Source organism: Gossypium arboreum, chromosome 1, assembly GCF_025698485.1.
Source record: "Gossypium arboreum isolate Shixiya-1 chromosome 1, ASM2569848v2, whole genome shotgun sequence".
Classification (NCBI taxonomy): Eukaryota; Viridiplantae; Streptophyta; class Magnoliopsida; order Malvales; family Malvaceae; genus Gossypium; species Gossypium arboreum.
Window position 1 is genome coordinate 31,475,314 of NC_069070.1, and position 19,337 is coordinate 31,494,650.

At 34.1% G+C, this 19,337-nt stretch overlaps 2 protein-coding genes across 3 annotated transcripts; both read right to left on the minus strand.

Annotated features, from left to right (window-relative positions):
* Positions 1–289: 289 nt before the first annotated feature.
* On the minus strand, positions 290–862 carry LOC108481555 (uncharacterized). The gene is made up of 2 exons (XM_017784672.1): positions 638–862; positions 290–529 (listed from the first exon to the last, which is right to left on the minus strand). Exons 1-2 carry the CDS (start codon positions 860–862, stop codon positions 290–292), a joined length of 465 nt encoding a protein of 154 aa, XP_017640161.1.
* A 12,550-nt stretch (positions 863–13,412) lies between these two features.
* Positions 13,413–18,466, minus strand: LOC108483202 (auxin response factor 9). 2 transcript variants are annotated; one of them, XM_053028230.1, is made up of 14 exons: positions 17,635–18,466; positions 17,386–17,501; positions 17,137–17,232; positions 16,739–16,795; positions 16,459–16,611; positions 16,288–16,372; positions 16,047–16,137; positions 15,736–15,900; positions 15,543–15,656; positions 15,383–15,455; positions 15,154–15,307; positions 14,390–14,988; positions 14,096–14,283; positions 13,413–14,018 (listed from the first exon to the last, which is right to left on the minus strand). In XM_053028230.1, exons 1-14 carry the CDS (start codon positions 17,684–17,686, stop codon positions 13,877–13,879), a joined length of 2,085 nt encoding a protein of 694 aa, XP_052884190.1. In that variant the 5' UTR covers positions 17,687–18,466; the 3' UTR covers positions 13,413–13,876. The 2 variants fall into 2 exon arrangements, with proteins under 2 accessions (XP_052884190.1, XP_052884197.1); XM_053028237.1 differs by lacking the exons at positions 17,137–17,232; positions 17,386–17,501; positions 17,635–18,466 and adding an exon at positions 16,892–17,095.
* Positions 18,467–19,337: the final 871 nt, after the last annotated feature.

The window sequence follows — 19,337 nt, forward strand, 5'->3', positions numbered from 1 at the left end:
CCCCAACTTTCCGGAATTCAAATCCCAATCAAATTCCACTACCAATACAACCTAAGCAGGAGTTTGCAAAAAATATTGTCTTTATTGTTCACGTAGTGGTTCAAACCAAAGACCTCTAATACATTAACAAAGCCCTTAACCACTAAAGCAGGTACTTATCACATGGCAAAATTTCAATAATCACAACTTTGGGGTGTTATAACTCTCCCCCCTAAAAGAAATTTTAACCTTGAAATTTATCTAATTAAAACAGATGTGAATACTGTTGTCGTATCGAATCATTAGGTTCTCATGTGGCTTCCTCAATGTCATGATTCCACCATAGAACCTTAATTAATGGAATAGATTTTCTCTTCAAGACCTTTACATTTTGATCTAGAATATGAACTGACTCCTCCTCAAACATCAAATTTGATTTAACCTTAATCTCCTCAATAGAAACAATATGAGACGAGGCAGACCGATACCGCCTCAACATGGAGACATAAAACACATCATGAATGCGGTTCAACTCTGAAGGTAACTCTAACTGATAGGCAACCAGACCCATACGTTTCAAAATTCGATACGGCCCAATGAACCTAGGACTCAACTTGCCCTTATGTCCAAATTGTAGAACCTTCTTTCATGGAGATACCTTAAGAAACACATAATCACCCACAGAATACTTGATGTCCCTCCTTTTTAGATCTGTATATGATTTCTGTCTATTTGAAACCGCCTTAAGATGGTCCCAAATCAGTGTAACTTTATCTTTAATCTCAGAAACCAACTTAGGACCCAAAACCCGTCGCTTGCCCAACTCAATCCAACAGAACGAAGTACAACACTTACGACTATACAGAGCCTCGTAAGGTGTCATTTGAATAGTAGACTACAAACTATTGTTGTAGACAAACTCGGCTAACGGAAAAAAATCCTCCCAACTACTTCAAAAAATTGATCACACAACTCCAAAGCATATCCTCTAGTATCTAAATCACCCTCTCAGATTGACCATCTGTCTGAGAATAGGATGTAGTACTGAAGTCTAATCTTAAACCCAGAACCTCGTGAGGTTTCCTCCAAAATCGAGAGGTAAAACGAGAATCTCTATCAGAAATAATTGAGATATAAACTTCATGAAGTCTCACGATCTCAAAAACATATAACTTGGCTAACTTCTGAAGGGAGTAATCTGTCCTAACTGGAATGAAGTGAGTAGACTTGGTCAACCGATCCACGATGACCCATATAGAATCCTTCTTAGTGCATGTCAAGGGCAACCTACTAACGAAGTCCATAGTTACCCATTCCTATTTTCATAGGGGAATCTTAATATGTTGAAGCAAACTCGAAGGCAATTGGTACTCAACCTTAACTTGCTGGCATGTCAGACAACAAGAGACGAAATCTGTCACCTCTTGTTTCAAACCAGGCTACCAGTACAATTACGGAGATTCCAACATATCTTATTCCTGTCGAGAAGCATAGCATAAGGGGTACTATGTACTTCTCACAGAATAGATTGCCTCAAATCAAAATCATTAGGTAAACAAACTCGACCTCGAAAACATAAAACCTTATCACTGTTCAATCCAAAATCAGTAGTACTTTCTTCCTCAACCTTACGAATATGCAAAACTAGAGAATCATCCTCAACTGTTTAACCCGAATTTGATCAATCCAAGTTGGCTTAACTTGCACCTCAGCTAACAGACTCCCATTATCAAATAGACTTAGGCGAGCAAACATCACCCTTAAATTAAACATTACTCTACGACTAAGAGCATCGACCATCACATTGGCCTTATCGGGATGATACTCAATAATACAGTTGTAATCCTTAAGCAACTCAACCCATCTACGTTCCCTAAGCTTTAACTCTTTTTGAGTAAGGAGATACTTGAGGCTCTTGTGATCGGTGTAAGTAATACACCTCTCACCATATAGATAATGCATCCAAATTTTTAAGGCGAAAACAATCGTGCCAACTCAAGATCGTGTGTAGAGTATTTGCCTTCATGTGACTTAAGCTTTCGGGACGCCTAAACCACTACCTTCCCGACATGCATCAGAACACAACCCAAATTAACGTGCGATGCATCACTGTAAACTATGAATTCATTCTCGGATTTAGGTTGTATCAGAATAGGAGCCTAATTCAAAACGAATTTGAGCTTCTTGAAGCTTGATTGTTGCTCATCAATCTAGACAAATGGGGCGTTCTTACGCAACAAATTAGTCAAAGGAGCTGTGATAAATGAGAACCCCTTGACAAACCTCCGATAATAACCCACTAGCCCAAGAAAGCTACATATCTCAGAAACATTCCTAGGTTGTTTCCACTCAAGCACAACTTTAATTTTCTTAGGATCAACTCAGATCCTTTCCGCAGAAACTACATGCTCCAAAAAAGTCACCTCCCTCACCAGAATTCACATTTGTTCAACTTATCGTAGAGCTATTTTTCATGGAGTATCTAAAAAACTACTCTAAGATGCTCATCATGATCATCTTCAATCTTAGAGTATACCAAAATGTCATCGATAAATACCATGACAAATTGATCCAAAAATTATCAGAAAACTCGGTTTATAAGATCCATGAATGCAGTTGGAGCATTCATCACCAAAGGGCATGACTAGGAACTCGTAGTGTCAATAACGAGTCCTAAAAGCAATCTTATGAATGTCGACCTCTTTAACCTTAAGCTAATAGTACCCAAAACGAAGATCTATTTTGGAAAACACAAAAACCCCACGGAGCTGGTCAAATAAATCATCAATCCTGGGAAGTGGGTAATTATTATTTACCATTAATTTATTCAACTAACAGTAGTCGATACATATCCTCATAGTACCATCATTCTTTTTTACAAACAGAACCAATGCCCCCTATGGAGACATACTAAGACGGATAAACCCTAGATCAAGTAATTCTTAAAGCTGAGCCTTTAGTTCTATAAGTTCCTTCAGTGCCATGCGGTAGGGAGTAATTGACACTGGAGCTATCCCTAGTAGGACCTCGTTATCGAACTCAACCTCCCTCTTCGAAAGTAAACTTGGTAACTCTTTAAGAAAGACATTCGAAAATTCCTTAACCGTTTTAATGTTTTCAACAGAAGAATAGAAGCAGAATCACACTTGTAAGCTAAAAATGCCTTACACCCCTCACGAACCAACTTTTCAGCCACAAGTGCGGAGATCACATTGGAGAAGTAATCTCGATGCTCACTTATCATAATTGCCTTCATATCATTCTCATCTCTCAGAACTACCCTTTTAGTAGTACAATCCAAACTGACCCAATGCTCCACGAGCCAGTCCATTTCCAATATCAAATTGAATTCCCTAAATGGTAGTTCCACCATATTAGCTGAAAACACAACCCCTTGTATTTCCAATGGTACATTCTTATACAGTCTACTAACCCGAATTGATTGACCCAATAGACAGTACAATAATATCTCCAAAAGTGCTCTCAATAGAAATCCCCAAGTTTACAGAAACATAACTAGCTATATAGGAATGTGTTGATCCTATATATATTAATGCAAAATAGAGAGCAATATCTGCGATGTCTCTATCCTTATGATGTCTAGCAGCATATACCAATGTAGTTACCTTGCTTCAATCTGATTAGCACCTCTGCTCGATGCTCTCTCACCTCTTCCTAAACCATTACCACTTCTGGCCGGACTGCGACTTTTAGGCAGCTACTAAACTACTCGCTGAGGCTGAACAAACCTAGAAGCTAGAGCTTGCATCTGATCATAACGTTATGAACAATCTGTGATACGGTGCTCCGTCGACCCACATCATAGACACATTTCTAACCTCCTCCAACATTTGTTTGAATGACGTCTACCACAATTCTAACATGACTGAGCCACGATGGGTGTAACTGGAACTTCAACCCTTGAAGGCCCATTAGGTCTGGCCCATTTCTTAGGCCTCTGAGCAGAACTAGAGGGCTCTGAATCCCTTTTATTTCTACCCCTCTCACACTCTCTATTTTCGCCCTCAACACGCTTAACCTTCTCAGCAATTCTCTTCTTGTCTACCAAGATGGCAAATACCCGCTCCCTCTACGGAGCTATCAGAACACTCAGATTATCCATTTTTAATCCTTCCTCGAAGAAAATACAATTTTCATATTCAGTTGATACCATTCCACGAGCATATCAACTCAATCTCAGAAATTCAACCTTATATTCAACCATAGTCCTATCTCCCTGGGTAAGGCTTATAAACTCGTGTCTACAAGCATTCACATAACTCGCCCTTACATATTTACTTTGGAAAATACTTTTAAATTGATCCCAGGTAATCTAATCTAGTTCAGTACCATCTTCAACTGTTAACCATGCCTGATATGCCTCATCGAAAAGTAGAGATACTGCACCCTTTAATTTTTGCTCAAGAGTGCAGTCGATGTCATTCATAATCCTCTCTGTGGCCTTCAACCAATATTCAACCAATATTCAACCATAGTTGGGGCGACTCTCGTGACACACCGAAACAATTCAGCACTATTAGACTAGAGTCGTTCAATTATCAACACACAGCTCTTAGAACCAGAATGGGGCCCAACGACCTTATCCAAAACCCTTAGCATAGCCTAAGACAATGCGTCATCCCTAGCCGAATGACTTTGAGACCCGGTCTCAGCAGTAGGTGTAGTTAGTGTTTCACTCGTATCCAAATTGGGCATACTACCCATTGAGGATAACTCAACTCAAGCCCCTCGACGGTGCCCGTCATGACCACGAGTATCGCATCCACGTGATCCATAAGTGCTCATCGTATTTATAGATTATTTACATTATAAAGTTTTTTGTATCAGTTCTAGTATTTATTAACAGATATTTTATCCTTCAAAATAGTTACTAGAAGAAATTTCAGAAATGTTTCAATCTTTAACTATCTTAATACAGTTTTAATCGTTTCAGAGCTTTCTAAACTAAAGTGTTTCTAAGTCAGAAGTACTTACAGGATCGGCATAGGGGGCTCGATATTTCACAAAATTATTTTTCAAATTCATGAAGAAATAAACTATACTTGGACAAACGGTTTTCTCAAAAGTAATTTTGAACCCAAAATTTCACAGCCTGAGTTTTGTAGCTTGGCTCTGATACCACTAAATTTAACACCACAAACCCACCATAGTTATGGCCAAATCTAGAGTTATTACGTTAAATGATTAAAAATTTGGTTTTCATGTCTCTTGAAACTCATCGCAAACTCTTAAAATCTCGAATTATTCGAAGACATATCTTTTCTAACTATTTTATTAGAAACGTTTGTTTGTTTATATATTTTCAAAAAAAAATTACAATTTTGCAATGAAAACTTTTAAAATGTTGATTTTTAAAAACACGGTCTATTTTTTGAAATCCGTTACTTTTGCAGAAAAATAAATTTTATCTATAAAATGTTTCAGCAGTATTTTATGAAAAACGAAAATAAAGTTCAAAACCCAAATAACCGAAATTTCCAAATAGTCCAAAATAAAAAAAAAGAACTTTAACCCAAATTAAATTAATAATAATAATAATAAAATTGAACGAAAAACTTTTATAACTGAGCTCCATCGCAGCAACCCGCTTAAGTCTGAGGATTACTTAAAATTTTCAGACAAACGGAAAGTGGGTTTTCAAAACTCGCTGTGTAACAAATAGCTTAAACAAATAATTTATATAAGACAGATTAAACAGAAACAAAGTCATAACAAAACAGTACAAATACAGACATATTTTCTTACCCCCATCCTCTTCGCAGTATCTCCGACCATCCCAACACACCATATGGGGTATGAAATGCCTATCAAACCCTACAAACCACTTTGTGTCGGTATGACACTTTATAGAATATTTGCAGCTGCGCTGTCAGATAAATAGGCAAATTATTGCATTTTACAAAAGCACTTCCTCCACATAGCAAAACCTTCCCTGATGCAAATACAGAATGTAACAGAAATCAGTCATACATACAGTATATATGCATAACATAATAGATACAGAACATACTTAGTGTTTCTCGATTTACTCACAACCTATTACGCAACTTATTTATCATATGACGTTTTAGATATACGAACATATATCTGAATTAGTACTAACAGATGACCATATTTCATGTTTTATAGTATATTTAATCATATACTGACCTTATGGAAAGCCCACGATCGATCGGGATAACGTGTACTGCCCTAGAGAAAATTTTCAGAATTTTGGGCCCATATGACCCACACACGCCCATATGGTCTACATGGCCCAAATAGCCCAGACCGTGTGTCACATACAGTCCTACACACAGTCGTGTGTCGTACATGGCCTAGCACACGGTCGTGTGGCATCGACAATGTTATTTTTTGGCTTTCATCGTTCACTGATTTTTGGGTTTCTCGTCACACACCTGGGTATTTTCCGATGCAAAATCATCAATTGAGTATTCATACACCTAAATCAACCATTCAGACAATTAATTTCAGAAACAATTCGTGAAACTTAATTCAGAAGTTAATCTCAAACAAACTAACTAAAATCCCAAAAACATAATTAAACCCTTACCACTTAAACGAACAACAACTATGTGAAGACTAAGTGGCAGGAAAAATGCCAACCTTGGGATCCCCACCTATCGAAAATTCACATAAATCAACACTACACCATAAATAATACAACTCGTCTATTTACATTCTTTAACAAAAGTTTGATAAAGAACACTTACGCAAGATAATTGAAAGATTGATGGCACGATAGGACTTAGAACAAAATACCAATGAAGGGGAAACAATAGGCAAAAATTAACCAAGAAGTTATGAACAGAAGAGAAGAAAATTGAATTAAAAAATCAATCAAGAAACAAGAACGTGAAAAGCACAAGGGCAACAGCGCAATAAAACTTTTAGGGAAAAAGAATTTTAGATAACGCAAAAAAAAAATTAAAACAAAATTAAAACCAAAAGAAAAACTACCTACTAATCAACTACTCCTAAAACCTACCACATTCAATAACTTACAATCCCAACTTTCTAGAATTCAAATCCCAATCAAATTCCATTACCAATACAACCTAAGCAGGAGTTTGCAAAAATATTGCCCTTGTTGTTCACGCAAAGGTTCAAACCAAAGACCCCTAATACATTAACAAAGCTCTAACCACTGAAGCAAATACTTATCACATGATAAATTTTTACAAGTCACAATTTTGGGGGTGTTACATTTTTATTAATTTTTATGAATTACATGTGGATTATCACTCGAGTTGACATTTAGTGTTGTATTTTCATGGTTTAGTTAATTTTTTCACCTAAAGAAAATAATTTAACTAAATTTAAAAGGTTGAGGGCTAAAGTGATAAAAAAATAGATCAAAAAAAAAATGACAAACATTAGTAACTAGTTTTGACTCTATATCTTTATCAAACCATATTTTTTAACATTTTGCCAACATTTTAACTATTAAACATGTTTAAGTGAAAAGCAGCTTTTAACCTAAAAACTTGGCCAACAGCAATACCAAACAAAAAGGTTTAATCCGACTATTGTTTCCTATATTTTGTGAAAATTATAGATTCAGTCTTTATATTTTAATTTGGTCATTTTTTTCCCATGTATTTTTTGAATTTTAAACTTTTTAGTCATGTCCCAAATAGTAGCAATCAAATTTATTTGGTTAAATTCAATTACTAGTCATGTATTATGTGTACAGTTGTAAATTTAGTTCATGCTCTTCAATTGAATCATTCTAAGTATCTATACTTTTTGAATTGTAGCAAATGATAGTCGTTAATCCATTAACTAAATTTTTAATGCGTAATATGTAGAAATAACGAGTTAACATAATATTACACATATGATAATATATTTGCCATATCAGATTTTGAAAATAATATAACTTAATATAATAAATTTAACAATTACCGTTTGGTGAGAACTGTAATTCTAAAATTTGAAAAGTACAACGACAAAAAATAACCAAATTAAAGTACATGGATTAAATCCATAACTTTCCTAAAGTATAAGGACTAATAGAAAATTTAACCAAAATCAAAGCAAACACGCGACGTGACATCGACCCAACCCACACCACATGAAGTTCCTTGATCTTTATCCCTATCTTCTTAATACATGATTTTGATGGAAGCTTTATGCAAATAGATTGAAATGTATGTACTTTGCATAGTTATCTTTACAAATGAGAATGCACATTAAATTACTTTTGTGATTATTAGACTATGATTTTGCTATTCAATGCATCATTACTTTGCTATTTATTTTTCTCACTATATTTTGAATTCTTTTTAAAAGATGAACACCTGACTCATAAACTATAAATTGGATTCTATATTTTGAATGTTTTTGATAATAATAATAAAATCATAGCAAACACGAAAGGTGAAGTTGCCTGTTTTCTTGATGCATGATTTTGAAGGAACCTTCATGCAAATAGACGCAATGAAAGAACTATATTGCATAAAGTTATCATTACAAATGAGAATGCACAATAAATTACTTTTGGGCATGATTAGACAATGGTTTTGTTATTCAATGTATCGTTACCTTGCTCTTTTTTCACCCATTATACTTCAAATGTTTTAAATGTTTGTTTTTAATATGCAAATGACTTAAAGATCCTGCATAAATGTTTATTGCTATATTGTTTAAACACATGACATTATAAAACTTTATGCATATACGCTTAATTGTGTGAATCTTGAAGTATTGCAGAAAGTTTTAAAGTCTTAGATTTTGTGAATTTTATTTATGTTTAATTGTGTTTTTTTTTTGTTGAATTCAGTTTGTTTTGAAAAGCTTGGAATATTTTGGTACTTCAATTTTCAAAGAATGATTTTATTAATCAGCAGTATGTTTTGAAAATGTAAAAATATTTAGGAGTTTTTCAAAATGTAAATTTTTTAATATTTTGTTCAAGAAAATTTTTAGCTTTGATTTATAAATTTTTGATATAACAACAATTAACATAAATATTTTCATATTATTCCTTAAGTCATTTCTGTTTCAGTAAATAAAAGTAATATCTTAGAAAATATTTCTAAGTGTTACATATCTTCAAAAATATGATTTCAATATGGTTTGACTTATACTAAATGTTTATGAGTTGATTCTAGTTATTTTGTAGAAACTTTTTAATATGTTCTCAAAAATTTAAAATACGTAAAAACTTTTTAACAAAGTGTTTGATATATTTCAAATGTTTTGACTCAATCCGAAATGATTTTAAAATATTTTTAAGTATTTTTCAAACATTTTAGTGCCTAAATATCGATATCTCTAATAGGCACTACTTGAGATGTAGTACTTTAACTAAAAACATTGATACCTTCCTTTAAGAATAGATACCTCATTGTGGAGAGTTGTATGTTTACACTTTTTTCACCTTTCAATGTCTATATTTTTCTTCAAATTATTATAAATAACTAGAAACACATTATTTAATATAAGTAATCTGGAGACCACTTCAAAAAGCAAGAGATCAATATCCAAGCAAAATATCAAGAGAAAATTCATTAAAGATATTTTTCTTTATTTTTTTCTTTTGTACATATTTTTAACGAGAATTTTATTGCTGAATTTTTATATAGTTTCATTCTATCTTTGAGAGAGTTTACACTCTGTAAACACCCTCATAAAGAGGTTTTTTTTTTTTTTTTATCATCTCACCAATTTATAATTTATAGGGATTCTAGTTGAGCCACAAAAACTAAAGTGATTTTATCTTAGCCATTGAAAATATAGTGAGAGATGTTTCTATCTTAGCTTAAGTAAAAGATATGAATTGTAAATATTATACAGTGTCATTGAAAGGTAGGAATTAGTGAATTAAGAAAATCCTTATCTAGTGAGGTTAATGTAGTGGAAGTAGACAATTGATGTTGAACTACTATAAATTATCATATTAGATTTTTCTATCCTATACCGTAGCAGTTCTTGAGATTAACTTTGGGTGGCATAGTAAAATTTTCAAAACATTTAAGAGTTCAATGAGAAATGTTTTTAAAAAAATGGGGATCTAATTAAAATTTTTGTGAGATTAATGAGAACTTTTTTCAAACATTTTAAGTGAGGTTAATTAAAATTTTCAAAAAACATTAAAATGCATAATAAGAAATTTCAAAAAATTTGAGGATTCTAATTAAAATTTTGTAAAAACCTTAAAGGAGAAACGAAATTTCCAAAAATTTTGGAAGCCCTAATTAAAATTTGCTAAAATTTCAACGAAAAATCATAAGTTCCCAAAATTTTGATAGGCCCTCTTATCCGACTTCACCCCTTTGCAAAAAAAATTAATAATCAATTGGCCCCTTCTCTTGGTAAAATCCAATCTATCAAGACTTTTCAAAATATCAAGTAAAAAAACAAATGAGACTCATCTTAAATATGAACTAAGTTTGAATTTTAACATTCTAAGGCTTAAACTCTACCTAACTAAATTTATTTTATTATTGTAATATTATTTTAACATTTTAATATTACATTATATACGTAATTTTAACCATCTAAGTAAAAAATTTAACACGTTTAACAAGACTTTTACCATGAGAAAACAAAGCAAAGAGCAAAGACATTGACCAACCCACACGGCTCATGAAGTTCCCTCCTATTTATACCTATCTTCGCTCTAATGTATTCAAAACCATTCATTCAACATATTTAATTACCACTACCAATGAATGGAGGGCGTTGAATTATCTAGTCAAAATAGACATAGTCACCCACCACCTCTCCAAGTAAACCAACATTTGAACCAACCCCCCAAATGGACGGTTCTGATTCCAATCACCCACTTAGAGCCGACTTACACGCTTTTGAATGAAGCAACGAATATCCAACAAGCTTTTTCACGTTTCACGCAAATCTGTATGTCCTTATCCTACAATAAATTAAATTATGAAAACAACTTGGTAACCCCAAATGCCATATCTTCCCTTTACATATATATATATATATATCCTTTGAGCTTTCATTTCTCAACATTCATTCAACCAAACAATATCTTCTACAAACACGGAAAAAAAGGTTTTTTTCTTAATCCATCATTATGAATTCAATCTTCAGTTCCTTTGATGCTTTATGTGCTGAATTCTTGGGTCAATCAGTCAGGCCTTCCTTTGCTTCTAATTCAATGAATAAAGGAGCTGCTGACAGCTTTGTTAATAGCAGATGGGGAACCAATAAGCTGAGTTCTGAACCCATGAAGAAAAAGCAAGATGGAAACGTTGAGAAGAAGAAGAAACAGAGGGCTCCTCGATTTGCGCCTGAGCTTGATGGGCTTAATTGCTTTGAGACCATTGTTTCGTTTAGCTGCTGTTAATGTCCATGATTCATAATGTATTTTTGTTACTTCGGTTTTTCAAAGTAATACAAAGTTTTGAGTTTTTGAAACAACTGTATATGTGCAATTTCTGAACTTAGTTGGATAATTGTTTTTCTTTATTAATATTCATGTTTGAAATCAGAATTTTTCTAGCTTTATGAATCAAACTTTCAAGCAACTTGATTTATGATCCTTGCTTCATTGCAAACGATGATTTTTTTTTTCTACTAGGCAAAAAATTGAAATTCAGCACTGCCAAACATGAATGAACGTGCTAATGAAAAGTTTGGCAAGAAATGCTACCAACGAAAACATGCTAATAATGCCACTTGCAAGGTCGTTACATTGAATTTATGATTGCTTATGTTTAGCATCATGTTTTCAGTCTTCTCATCCTATTGTTTTTTGGTATCTTGCATACCCGTTTTATTCTCTCAATATCATCAACCTTGATCGGTTATCTCCTACTGTTTTAACCACAACTACTTTACTACATAATGCATCTAAACACATTTTATCACACTTAAACTTATCTCCTCCTAATTATTATTATTTTAATATCAACTAACATCTTTAGACTACAAATATAATTAAATTTTTCTGAATTTAACACAACGCATGTTTTATAGTATATTTTATAGTTTTGGTCGATTCTCCATAAGGCATTAACATTTAGTTCTACCCAAATCAAAATTAAACATTTTCATATTTATTCCGGTAAAGATTTATTCTTTATTAGAGTTGTGACCTAACTTATTATTAAAATAAAATATAAGTGGCAAGATAAAAGAATTTACGAAAACGAAGATAAGCAAGATACTGCACTGGGGGCCCTGCAGTATGACACAGACTGCACAAGAAGAATTCGTATAGTAGTCTACTCCTTGTAATCATTCGAATTCGACATAATAAATTTTTTTTTCCTCTATTTTCTCAAAAAGATTTTCAAATAAAATCTATATACTCTATTTTTCTTTCTTTTCTTCAACATTCTATTTTCTCAAGATTAGTCAAAGTAGGGGTGAGAAAAACTCGATTCGACTCGAAAAAATCAAAAAAATTTTGAATTTCGAGCTAAACGAATCGAATTAATCGAGTTATTCGAATCAACTCGAATTTTTTTTTCAAATTTTGAGTTCGAATCGAGTTGAATTTTCAAATTCGAATAATTCGAATATTAAACTATAATATTTTACATTTTTACCCCAAACTCTCAAACATTTTTACTTTTCTTCAAAACTTTTACCCCTTCTCACTTTCCCTCTAAAACTTTTACTCCCTTCCATCCCAACCACCTAATCTACCCAAAATCCATTTCTCACCAAAATCACTAAACATAAATAATAATAATAATTTTATTTATATCTACTATTTATATTATTAAATTAAATTTCACATTTTATATTATTTATAATATTAAATTATTTAGTCATATTGAATATTTATATTAAAATTAAATTATTAATTATGCCATTAAATATTCATGTTAAAATTTTAAAATTTTATATTAATATCAATTTCACATTTTATCTTTGAAATAACTTTTATTAAAAATCACATTTTACATTTAATATATTTTTAATTCCAAAATACATAGTGTATATAAAAATTAATAAATAAATTATGAGGTAATGAAAATTTAATAAAAATTTTAATTAATGTGAACAAATTTTATTACGTTGAGTGACAATAGTTACAAAGACCCAAATTTATTTTTTAAAATCTAACTCCAATACAAATATATTTGATTCGATTCAAATTCTATCTCACTCAACTCAATTCGAAAAAATTTCAAATCAAATTAGAATGCTAAAATATAATTCATCAACTCAATTAACTTGAAATTTTTTCATTCAAACCGTCGTCGTTAAAAAAAAAAACAACCTTGAGTGTTTTCTCTGAGTTCAGGTAATGGATTCCAGCCTTGGCTTCGACAAATCAGGATCCAAAAATCTAAACTCACAGAAAGAAAAATAAAAGATGATGAGGGCAGAAAAATTGAACTTGGCAGTGATTTATTTACCAAGTAATAATATTTTTGCTAGCTATTCTATCCAGGCCATCCTTATAAAGATCAGAAACAGAAATATTTATAAATGCAGAGGAAAGTTTGAATTGCTTGATAAAGAAAAAGCGTTACCAAAACAGCGAAGAATAGCTAAGCTGGAACACTTTCACTCACTACAGATGAGGATTACAGTGCCAGTGCCAGTGCCAGTGCCAAAGCCAGAGCACATTTTTATATTTACAAGCACACGAAACCAAAGATTAGAACCGAAACCCCCAACCCACCACAAAGATCGTTAAGTATTCACATTCTCCTAGTCCTAGCCTCTAACACCTCATCTAGTTCCATTAACTCTTGGTTCTTCAATCCCAAGGTCGTATGACGTCTATTTGTCTCCTATGGTAGGCAACTCTAGAAAACAAGCTTAGTGATTAGCGTCCCTTAACATCCTCTATAGCCCAAAAGTGAAACTAAGAACAACTATCAGCAACAAACAAACAACAGATGCTGTAAACTGCGATAAGGAAAAACAAACAGTGTTCCTATTAATTTTCAATTGACTCTGAGCTTATCACAGTTCCTTCACCACCTTCAATACAAGCCATGGGAAGTTTGCTTCCTGTACTCAGTTTTTTCACATCCTGACTTAAACAGATAAATATTCTTCTTACCATGCTACAGAATTCCCTGCGCATGAACATCAATGTCAATCAAGTTCTAGAAGAGTTTAAGGGGGAAAAATAAAAAAGTATCAGGGTACTTACTGCCATGGGTCATCGCCTACAAGCATCATATCCCCTTCATCATCAGTGTAGACAATCTCCCACTTATTCCTAGGGCGAAGCTCTCCCTTAATATCAAACATCTCCTCTAGTTCATCTATAAGCTGATCGTACCCTTCCAACATGGCCAGGTCCACAGCGCGACCGACAGCTACCCCCTGCATCTGGACCTGTCACATATAGAAACCCAAAAGTAAGTTCATGGAAAATTCTGCAAGTAAAACTTTTCCTTAATGAAATGAATTAACACCTGAATGAACATTTTACTTTCAATACCTTGGTACGACTTCTTGTAGAACTAGGGCAACTTTGCCTGCTCTGGATCTCTTTTGCTTGTAATTGTAACTGTTCCTGCTTCTCATTAGAATCTTTTGAAATTTCAGACTTCTGGCAAGAATTATTAGGTGACAAGGTATGATGTCCTTCAGCTGTACTGGCAGTCATAGTAGAAAGTTGGGTAGGTGTCCTCTCCAATCGCCTTGAGCTAGCAGAGTGGTTTATCAACTCAATGCCAAACAATCGGCAGCTAGAAGCTGTCTCAGATTTTTTTACCTTTTCTTTTGGATCAAAGGTTGAATCATTGTTCACTTGTGGGTTTGACAATCCTGAAAGAACAGGCCAACCAGATGCACATTTGCTATCATCTCTTGCATCAGGAAATCGATGCTTAGAAACACTCATGCAAGGAGAAGATAGCCAGCTCCCTTCGTTCTGAGTCTTCAAGACAGAGGTGCAACTGCTGCTCATTTCAGTCTGCATATGCCATATGACATGATTTTCATTTCTGTTTGCTTCGGCAGTAATGTTACGCCGCATTAGATCATGGGTATGCATAACTCCAGAATTCCAAGGAGCTGATGCTGTTGAAGATAAATCTATATTATTCAAACAAAGTGGATTTGTCAGATAAACCAAATAGAAGTATAATAAAAGAGAGATTCAAAGAAAGAAAAATATGCTTCACCTAGAGCAGGAATTTCAGATAAACCAAATAGAAGTATAATAAAAGAGAGATTCAAAGAAAGAAAAATATGCTTCACCTAGAGCAGGAATTTCAGCAGTTGGTCTAGGCCTTTTGTTCTTAGCAGCAACAGGTTGACCCAGAGTTGGTGGAATAGGAGCAGCGAAGGGTTCTATCTCCCATGGTGAAACCCTGTCAGGTCTTGGTATAGAGGCAGGTTCATCCCATTGTACCTATTGGCAATAACTGATTATAGCTATAATGACAAAATAAATCAAAATGAAGTTTAAGAAAGCATAACAACTTACCTTCAATGAACGCCATTTTGAATCTTTCCAGTAAGGAGAAAAGTCTTCAACCCCAACGATTGTGCCAGAAAACCTTATCAATCAAAATATGTTCGTAAGTATTACAGAAGACATTGAACAATCACCAATCCAAAGCAATCATGTGCTTAAGTTTCACTACCTTCTCTCAGGAGAATCCTCTCCTTCAAATCTCATCTTAAACCTCATGCCAACTGTAAACTTATTGCTCAGAGCCTCTAAATATTTGTTCAACCCAATAATGAACTGACTTGTCCTGATATTTCACACAAGATGGTTATAAGTAAATAAATATCATTTTCATCTCATTTTTGGAAAATCTGTAATTATCATACCTTGGTTTATAGTAGACAACAAAGAGGGTTTGTGTTGAAACGGCATGAGATGCAGTTGCTAGTACTCCTAAATGCATGCTCTGACTTGAAATCACTGATGTAGGCATGCTGCTCTGTTGACGAGCAACACGCCTCACTCCAACGCGCAGCTCCCCATTTTCCCCTCTACGAAACCAAGTATCAAACAAATAGCTCATCAGCTACATGAAAAAAAAAAAAAAAAAAAAAGAACATAACCATCAAAGGCCGAACAAGTTCAATGCACCACCACACAAGCATCAAGGATATCAGAAAATGGAAAAGGCATCTACCTCAAGAACACAAAGGAATCACCAGCTACTAATCTCTTTGAAGTAACAAATGTACTCCATCCCGTTGTGAGCAAATGCCTCCTTGGCTGGCCTGTTCATTCAAACCATATACAATTTACATAACGCAAGTGATTTGCCCATCAGTAGCGGAGGTGAGTCATACATGGAATTGACAGCAAAAACATAAAAGCTTAGTATTAACCGACTAAAGTTGAAAGATAGTTATCAGATCCTTTGTTACCTCTAAAAATATGCTTAAAGCGCCACTCATAGCCATGAAGATCCTTGGCAACCAATTCCTGGGTTGGCGTTGCCTGGTTCATGTCCTAAAAGACATCCATATAGAGAAATCAATACAAAGAAGATTTAGAAAGAAGACAAAAAGGCGAAAAAAGAGATCTAGAAATTGTACCAGTGGAGGAAGGCATTCAGTGGCATGTTTGCGAAGAACAGAAAAACCTCCATGAGTGCTGGTATCAGAGGCTGTTAAAACCTTGCAGAAAGAATGGACAGTAGGTTTTGGAGGCTCCGGAAGACATGCATCAGGAGTTGTTGGCTCAGGTTGCTATCCATGCCAAAAACATGATTAGAGATCACTACTATCAAACAATAAAAGAAAAAGAAAACCCAACTCCCCTGCATTCTAATACTGGAAGATTTTCAAATCAAAAACAAATAAAATTGGTTCTTACATTTGGCTCCGGCATCAAAGTTATTTGTGCATAAACTTCATCTGTTTCTTGTTCAGCCTACAAACATGGTAACAATAAGTGCATAAAAAGTTATTCCCAAATCAATCATGTTGATAGAATACTATAATGGTCCACTAGGTCCACATGACTTACGATCTGACTGAAACCCCAATTTATTGAGCCAGTGAATCCTTCTCAGAAAAGAGTAACTATTTATTCAAAGTTCAAGGTTTTACAATCTTTTCAAGATCAAAACAATAGAAAAAATGGTAACCTCTAAACATATTACCCACTTCCTTTTTCCGCTCCGTTTTTTAAGCAATCAGAAGTTCAAAACACATCTAGAGATTGCTGTGGCCTATGCAAAGTCAAATCAAAAACCAGAAAGAGAAAATTACCAGAAACTGAATGTGAACAACACTGCAAAGTATCTTCGATGGAAGATTAAACAAAGGAATCCTCTGATTCAACTCCTGATTCGTCGACGCTTCCAACTAAAACAATCCCTCGCCAAAATAGCAAAATCCCAATCAATAACCCAAAATTAACCATTTCTATAAAAGGACATAATTCCAAATAAAACCAAACAGGAATATTTTCGACACAAAAATGAAAAAAAAAAAACGAAAAACGAAAAGAGGCTTTACCTGTTCCATATGTCCTTGAGGAAAATAATAGACTCTCTCTCTAGCTCGAGGAGCCTCAACCAGGGGTCCCGCACATAACTTCCATAACTCCATGTACAGATCATCCCCTCCATTTCCTATAACTCAAAAAAGAAAGTGAAGAAAAAAAAGGTTTCAAAAATTTTCCAAAAAATCAAAGAAAAATAAAAAAAATTAAAGAAAAATATAGAATCAACGTTCAATCTATTTGAATTCTTTTATTTCGTTTACCTTCGGAGGAAACATTATTTGTCTGTGAAAACACCCCTCCCCGATTCGCCATTATTGAACTCTCTCCGACTCTTCAAGTCAACAACGAGCAACAGCAACAAATTTGGAACAAAAAACCTCCAAAGAGAGAAGCTAAATCCTCCAAAAACGCTCTAATAAACCTTATTTTACACTCTTAAGCACCACAATAAAAGCCAAATAATTACGAAACTGCTCGAATTCCTGATAAAAAAATCTACACCTCCCTCACACTATTTTTCCTCCCTCCCTATCGTAACCGTCGCGAGATTCAACTACCGTAACGGAAAACAGCTTTAACCGTACAAATCCGCCGTCGTTCACCTCGCTTTCAATATAGCTTTTCGCTGCTCTGTAAAAAGGAAACGCCGTTAGCAGAGAGAATCAACCTAAAATCCTACGCGCGACTCTTATGATACTCGGCTTTGCTCCCAATTCTTCTTTCCCTTTTTTTCCTTTTTTTTTTTAACTTTCTCTCTCTTTTTTTTTTTTTTTTGTAAATCGAGTGTGTAACGCCAATTTAACAAACTCTGGTTCCGGATTTAACTGAGACAGTCAGGGGATTAACGTGACGAGACCATTTTTTAACGGCAAACGATGGAAAGCCGTTTCTCAACGGCGTTTTAGGTACGGATGATGGGGGGGCATTGGGATGAGTGTGGTTGGGGTTAACGGTGTTATTTTTGACGTCTCTTTCGTTGGCTGCTTCGAAACAGGCAACAGGGTGGTTGGCTCGAGTTATAAACCCCAAAGACATTTGGGTTGGGGGTTTTTTATTTTTTATTTTCCTCTTGTTTTCTTACATTTAATTTAATTTAATTTATTTCTGTAGGTCAAATCTATTATGCTTAAATTTAAACTTTAATCTGTATACTTTAATTATATATTTTATAATATTATTAATTAGTAAAATAGTAAACACCTGATTAAAATATTAATGTAAAAATTTTAAAACATTTTATACCAACATAAATTTGCTTGCGTAGGGTAAAATTTCATAACGAATAAAATTGAAGGACCAAAATCTAAATTGAATTGAGGGTGGAAAAGAAAGTAGTAATAATTAGGGGGGGCATCTGCCACAGAGGAGTGCGGGGTCCACGTGAAACACGTGCGAAGTGTTGGATCTTGATGCTTTGTAACCCTGTTGTTGTACTTTTTCCCAGACAAACTGCGAGCGGTTCGGTGGTCCAACACTGTACACGTCACTCCCTTTTGCCGAAATGGAGTTCACACGTGGTTGTGTTTATGCGGGGCTCCACCTCCACATGTACTCTTGCTATAACGCCGTCGTTTTAGCACTTCAATTATTATTAGTTTATCATCAATCCGTCACGTGACTCGCATCCTTTCGTCATCAAGCAACAAGTAGTAGCGAGGAAAGGAAACAGTGACCCCACCCCCTTTGAAACGTCCAGATTCTCCCCATTCAACCCTCAAAAGTAAAAATATCAAATTTGAATATTTGACTTGAGTCAATCTAAAACCTCTCCTCTTTTTTTTTTTTTTTTTTGGCATTCTTAATATTATTCAAAAGAAAACACCCACCAACTAACAATTTCGAAGGTTTAATTTTTTTATTATTAGAATTAATGGCAAAAAAAAAGAAATCTTAACCGGTATAGGTTTCGATCCAATTCAGGCTTATAAAATATATATATATATATATATATATATATTTTTGA

Bases quoted from the DNA above. Each gene is read 5' to 3' on its own strand.
- LOC108481555 (XM_017784672.1), bottom strand. From the start codon at position 862: ATGACACCTTACGAGGCTCTGTATAGTCGTAAGTGTTGTACTTCGTTC. The intron at 530-637 runs GTATCTCCATGA...GTTGCCTATCAG, and splicing joins GTGATTATGTGTTTCTTAAG to TTAGAGTTACCTTCAGAGTT.
- LOC108483202 (XM_053028230.1), bottom strand. From the start codon at position 17,686: ATGGCGAATCGGGGAGGGGTGTTTTCACAGACAAATAATGTTTCCTCC. The intron at 17,502-17,634 runs GTAAACGAAATA...TTTGAGTTATAG, and splicing joins AAATAATGTTTCCTCCGAAG to GAAATGGAGGGGATGATCTG. The intron at 17,233-17,385 runs GTAAAGCCTCTT...GGATTGTTTTAG, and splicing joins CTCAAGGACATATGGAACAG to TTGGAAGCGTCGACGAATCA.